A 6,000-nucleotide genomic window follows, 5' to 3' on the forward strand; every position below is an offset into this window, starting at 1 on the left:
TGCCCGTGGCAGCATGGCTCCAGCGTATCTGCCACCTTTTTTCCTCCTTTTTCCACTTTTGCCACAACCCCCCCTCACACCCCGCCCATCTCTGCTGCTTTCCCCCAGAGAGAAGCCCTTCTTAAAAACACTTGGCCTGAGAGACTGGGATTGAGCCCAGATGTGCTCTGGCTCTTCCCGGGGAGTATTGATTTTGCCATTAAGTCCTGGTCTTGTGTGATAGCAGAGGTCTGGGTGGGAAGTCACGGGCCAGGGCGCATTTGAAGTGGTCTTATCTGAACATGTGGATCCTTTGTTCCCCAGAACCAGATTGGAAGATAAATGTTAATAGGTACATTTTTTGATTTGAAGTTTGCCGTTCAAATACTAACTATGAAATATAAAGAGCTTTCACTTGTGTTCGTGCTCTGTTGAACTGTGCCGATTAGATAATGCCCATTACCTAGGGATCTGTCAGAGATCGGGGCTGGCTTTCTCCTGTGCCCTAAGCATGGTCCCTGAGCCGCGTGCGAGCTGAGCAGATGTGTGTGCGGGAGTGTGGCAGGTGCTGCTGTCCCAGGAAGCTCCGCGGCTCACGCAGGTGGTGGGCAGCCCCACTCCCAGCTTCAGTTCCTCTTTCTGGAGCGCGGGTCAGAGGCTGTCCACACTATTTTTATCTGTGCCGATCACTTCACAAACCCACCTTTGCTTGTATTCCCTGTAATAGGAAGCAGCGAAGACGGAGAAAAGGATTAGGTGGACGCGGATGCGCTCCCAGGTCCCGGGCTGCTCCCCCAGGGCGGCATTCCTGCGCGGAGCCCAGCAGTGACATCCCCTCCACGTCGGCTGCAGCGGGCCAGGCCCAGGAGAGAGACTCAGGCGGCCAGGAGGGAGCTGCGTTGGCTCCATGCCCACGGCAGGAAGCCCGGCCAGGGAGGTCCGGTGGCCACGCTCATGCACCAGAGGTGCTCGCGCCCTGGTCGTCCTTGGGGAGCATCAACCCTGCTCCGGTGTGTGGGAACTGTAGGCTCCGGGTTGTTTCTGGTTTCCATGTGGAGTGTTCTCTCACTGCACAACTGTGCATCCCTTCTGGGCGCGAGGGCCCAGAGGAGCACGATGGGAATGGGCCCCAGTGAGCCATATTTATTATTTTTAAAGAAATCACTAATTGCTTTCTGTAATTGCACTGTGGATAAATGTTCTAAGAGTACCTGATATTGTACAGAATCTTAAATTATTCAAGGAAAATAAGGCAGGTCAAGCTGGTGCTATCCACTGGTTTGATTTCTTTCTCTGTTTTATAGTTTGTTTGCTCTGCATGGTACTTGTAAAGTTTAAATATTTTGAGTGTTCTGCTGTCTAGAGTTGTTGGAATTGTACATATGGTACTTTTTCGTAAATGATACATGATTCCGAATGTTAGTGTTTTTTGTTCTTATAGGAAATATTTTTGATGAGTCCAAAAAGACTGCTTCGTTCTGTTTGACCGAATGAAACACACATTTGTCTCTTTCTATAACGCAGGTTGTAGCAGGGGAGGCTTCTCTGAGCAGTCTCTGAGACCTCTGAGGGGTCTTGGAGCTCCTCCTTGTGATTCTCCCACCCCACTGCCCCATTTTTTTAAACCCTTCAGTAAAACTTGACAGGTGGTTCACCCCGGAACTCAGCTTCGGTGTCCTGCCCCCTCCCTGGGGACCCGCAGGCCCCTCCCTCTGTGCCGCGCTCTGCTGTGGCCCCTGTGCCACTTGCCCCCCAGGCCGGCTCAGCTGCTTGGTGTTTGGAAGCACAGGCGGCTGTGGCTTCGGTGTCCTTGTAGCGCCTTCCTGCAGACGGTGCCGAACTCTGAAGAGGAAGCTGCCCACACGGGTCTCTGCTTGCCGAGGACAGTCTGAGTTCATGCTGTTTGTGCACACTACGTGTTGGGCTTTCACATAACGTCCGGAGGTGAATTTTCCTGGAAGAACTACTCTGTGTCATGGCCGGCTGCAGCTGGGCTCCATAACCGGGTAGATACATTACATCCCGTGGCCGGGAGGAAGGATGAGGGACAGTGGCGGAGCCTGCGCAGCCAGCACGTCCTCCTGCTTGGAAGCTTGGGCAGCCACATGTGGCTGTCCCACCCAGACGCAGCCCTGAGACTTACCTGCACCGACCCTTCCCTTCCACATTAAGCACCACGTTCTCCCCTTGCCTTGAAAGGGACCGAGTGTGTCCAGCGTTGCCTCCTAATGTTGCCGGGAATAATAGGGTGTTCACGATAAAAAGCTGACCTCATTCTGCAGTCTGAGTTCTGCCTTGACATCAGGAAGTTTCCAGGGGCTAGAGCAGTGTGTGCTGAAGGAGGGTTGGCATGTCTGCCATGAAGCCGTGTATATCGGGGTCGGGCGTTGGATCTGTGTCCACCACATGCTGGCCTTCACCCCAAATGTTTTCCGGTGCTGATTTGCTTCCCTGACTCCAGTGTAACACAGGTCCACTGGAGCTGCGTGATAGAAATCCCAGCAATGCTGGTCCTAGCGTGAGATGCAAGTGTATATTGGCTAGAGTTTACAAAGTGAATTATGACCTTTATTGTTCACTCCACTAACATTTTATACTAGCAATAACTTTCCAGAGCAAGAACTCAGAATGGAGAAAGAGCCTCCATTACCCTCCACTTGGTGTGAGTGGGGAGCACAGCCAGGAGAGTGGGGTCTTGGGATGTGCATACTGAACAAGAAAAAGTTAATAGGGCATTAGAAGGTGATTTTGCCAAAACTATCATAACTCTGAATTTCTTGCTATGAAGACTTCTTGAATTTCCTGAATTTTTACATCTATCAGTCTTTGTTGAGAGCTACAGGAGAGGTGATAATTAATACAAGTTTTTTCAAACTTTAACAAGTTCAGATTTAATGACTACAGTCAAGCAGATCCATAGAATATATAGTCTTCTTGTATAATCAGCCCGGGATAAATTTATTGCTATTCAGGGGCTATACCTTTTTCACTATGATTAAGAAGATTTTAACAACCTAATTCCCATTTTAATTTATTTTAGGTCTATCTTACTGTCATGAATAATTGCCAAAAGAAAGCATTTTATACATTGAGTTGGGGGGCGGGGGTTGGAGTAGTAAATCTTACTGTGGTGTTGCATGGTGGGGAAGATTTTATATTTATAATAAACACGTGAGTCAACATGTTCTTTTGAAATCTCAAGCAATACATGGGAAACCAATTATGTAGATTAGAATTTTCAGCCCATCTTTGAGGTGTCAGCATGTGCTTTGTTGTTCAAGTCAGGTTTTTTTGTGTTTTTTTGTTTCGTTTTTTTGGTTTTTTTGCTTTTTACTATGTTGGTTACCAACAGTGGGTTTTAAAAAGGAACTTGTTCTAAAAAGTTATGCAATGAAATGAATCAGTGTCATTCTCCAGATAAAATGGGTGAGATAGGTACTACCAGTTCACAGTGGTATTTCCTGGCTGCCTTTGGAATCTATCAGGTTTTAATTAGTGCTACTCTGGTGGAGTTCACATATTTTAAATCCTATAATAAAAATAATCTGACCTTCATTTCCTTCCTAGCTAGATGTTAATTTGTGTTATCGAATGAACCTGTCATAAGCCAGAAAAAGAAATGTTAAAAAAATGATAAAGTGCTCTCCAAATCCTTCTGGAACTTGGACTGTGCGTCTGGGTAAGAAGCCATTCATCTTAACGGTGAAGCAGCTCCACGAAGCTGAATTGAAAACAGAACATTCGTTCTATTTTTAAATGTACAGGTGATTGTTTGTAATGAAGTGGGTTTTATCTCAGAAAAGTCTTTGTATGTCTTGCTGTCGTAAAACACCTTTCAAAACCTCTCCCTGGTATTCATATTTTCCATAGGGTACCTGTAGGGTCAGTGACTTACTGCATGTCTGTCCTGAGGGCCTGGGGCACAAGGGAGGCAGCTTCTGGTTTTACCCTACTCAGCCCATGGTTTGACAATTCCGGAAGTGAACCCAGTGTTAGTCTCCAAACATTGGGCTTCAGTGATGGGGGCTTCAGAAGAGTAGCCTTATGAGAAGTAGCCTTAAAATAAGAATGGGTAACTCAGTGACCTCAGACTGCAGTCTCATAAACGATAATCCTAATAGCGGGGTTGGCTCCGGTTTTGGCTATTAACAAAGAAACTCCTCTTCAGTACATAGATAAATTCTGAAAGATGTGTAGACAGTATTGAATTACCAACAACCTGTTACCTGAATGACTTGACCTAGGTTGTTTGGGCTCACACAAGTGCAGACAGACCTCACCAATGGGCCCTGCGTGCCTCCACTGTTGAATCCCTTCTCCAAGTGAAGACCCACGGGGGCAGTCACACCCACGCGGCTTCCCTGTTGTGCTTGACACAGTTGTGAGAGGTTCACGGCAATATCACCGCTAATGAACTTTCAGTTTAAATTGTGTACATTTTTAAATTGTAAGATTTTTACTGTATATTGATGCATAGTGTGATTCAATAAATTGCTTGTAATTTAAAAACTATTTAATATTCAAAATAAATATAGTTATATATTTATAAACTCTGTTGCTGCGTTTCTTCCCTGGGTTTTCCCCCTGCTGTGTGAGGCCCAGGGCGGGTGACCTGGCACTGCCCTGTCCTGGGCAGTAGCAGCCAGTGGCCCTGGGTCATTCACTGCCCCAGTCCCTGGAGAAAATGTGCCCTTTTCCATGGCCTACATCCCCCACGCTTCCGAGGAGGCAAAAGTCTGCATAATCACTGGAAAACAGAACTTGCAAATATGCTTGTGCTTCCTCAAAGTGCAATTGGAAGCCTTTACTGATGAGATTCAGAAAGAGGCACTTTAATTTCTGATACACAACCTGTACTAAGCTGTAAGCAAGAGGCTAATCAGCTCAGCACCAGCCTTTCTGTGCCTCTGTGGCCCTCCCTGCCCTGTCTCAGCCGCCAGCGGAGGACAGTAACAGCCTCCTACCAAGCCGGTCTGGCCCCTGACTTACTCTGTCACACTAACTCCCCTGAGAACCTTAACGGCTAGATGGAGACCAGGAGCACCCCTGTGAGCCCCTCTGAGAAGTGCCAGATCAGCGCTGGCCCTGATTCTGCTGGTCACGAGGGGCGGGAGGCCAGGCCCACGCGGGACCTCAAGGCCCTGCAGGTGTGCCCCATCAGCCTGGAAAAACCCCTGAGCCAGAGGCTGCTTTAAACAACTTTTCACGCTCCTTTGAAGGGTAAGGAAACCGAGGTAGGCGGGCCGGCGATTAAGTAGAACAGGTGGATGGAAGCCGGGTTTGAGCCCAAACTGAGTGCACCTCTCGCCCCGCTGGAGACCTCTTGAGACCGATGACCACCACGTATGTCCCCGTGACCCGCACGCAGCGGCCGAGCAGGCGCTCCGCGGGGCAGGGCTCCGCCCACTCGCCCCTGGACCTGCGCCCTGCGGAGTGCTGGCAGTCCTCCGTCTGGGGTTCGGGGGAGGCTCGGGAAGCCCCCGGAGCTTCAAAGGCTGCTGCCCCTTTGAGAAAGCATTGTTACTGCAAAATGGCTTTTCCGCCAACTCTCCGGGCTTCCGCTGGCGGTGCCAGCCTTCACCTCAAGGCCAGGTGCCGCGGCCGGGCGCGCTCCCGGGGCTTCCCTCCGCGCCCGCGGGCTCGCAGACGCCTCAGTCTCCCACTCCGCCGAATGGGCTCCAAGCTGCGGCTCCGCGCGGCGGGCCAGCGGCGGCCGCCTGGAGTGCAGGGGCGCCGCCGGCCCGCCCTCCCACCGCCCGCAGGTGCGCCTCCGCCCCCCCCAGCCGCCGGGCAGGGACACGCGCGCACCGGCCCCGCCCCAGCCCCGCCCCGAGGGCTCATTTACATGCGGCCGCGGCCCCGCCCGGGGCGGCTAAAGCGACGTGTCCTTGTCCCCCGTGGGCAGCCCCGGCGCGTGCAGCTGCGGATCTCCAGGTAACTGGGGGTGGGGGATCCCTGTGGGGCCGAGGGGCGAGGACCGAGGGGCGGAACCTGGTGGGGTCAGCGTGGGGGGGGGGGGGG

General features: G+C 51.1%; 2 protein-coding genes across 3 annotated transcripts in view; both read left to right on the top strand.

The window, feature by feature from the left end:
• LMTK2 (lemur tyrosine kinase 2) overlaps positions 1–1,465 on the top strand; it is an 80,051-nt gene extending 78,586 nt beyond the window's left edge. For both annotated transcript variants that reach the window (XM_059414405.1, XM_059414407.1), the window contains exon 14: positions 707–1,465. In XM_059414405.1, the coding sequence (XP_059270388.1) occupies positions 707–735 (29 nt within the window). In that variant the 3' untranslated portion in view covers positions 736–1,465. The remainder of the gene's footprint in view (positions 1–706) is intronic.
• A 4,333-nt stretch (positions 1,466–5,798) lies between these two features.
• BHLHA15 (basic helix-loop-helix family member a15) overlaps positions 5,799–6,000 on the top strand; it is a 3,838-nt gene continuing 3,636 nt past the window's right edge. Inside the window, exon 1 of the mRNA XM_059414409.1 lies at positions 5,799–5,913. The gene's annotated coding sequence lies outside the window, so the exon portion shown is untranslated. The remainder of the gene's footprint in view (positions 5,914–6,000) is intronic.

The sequence above is a fragment of the Mustela nigripes genome, chromosome 11 (assembly GCF_022355385.1).
Source record: "Mustela nigripes isolate SB6536 chromosome 11, MUSNIG.SB6536, whole genome shotgun sequence".
NCBI classification, from domain to species: Eukaryota; Metazoa; Chordata; class Mammalia; order Carnivora; family Mustelidae; genus Mustela; species Mustela nigripes.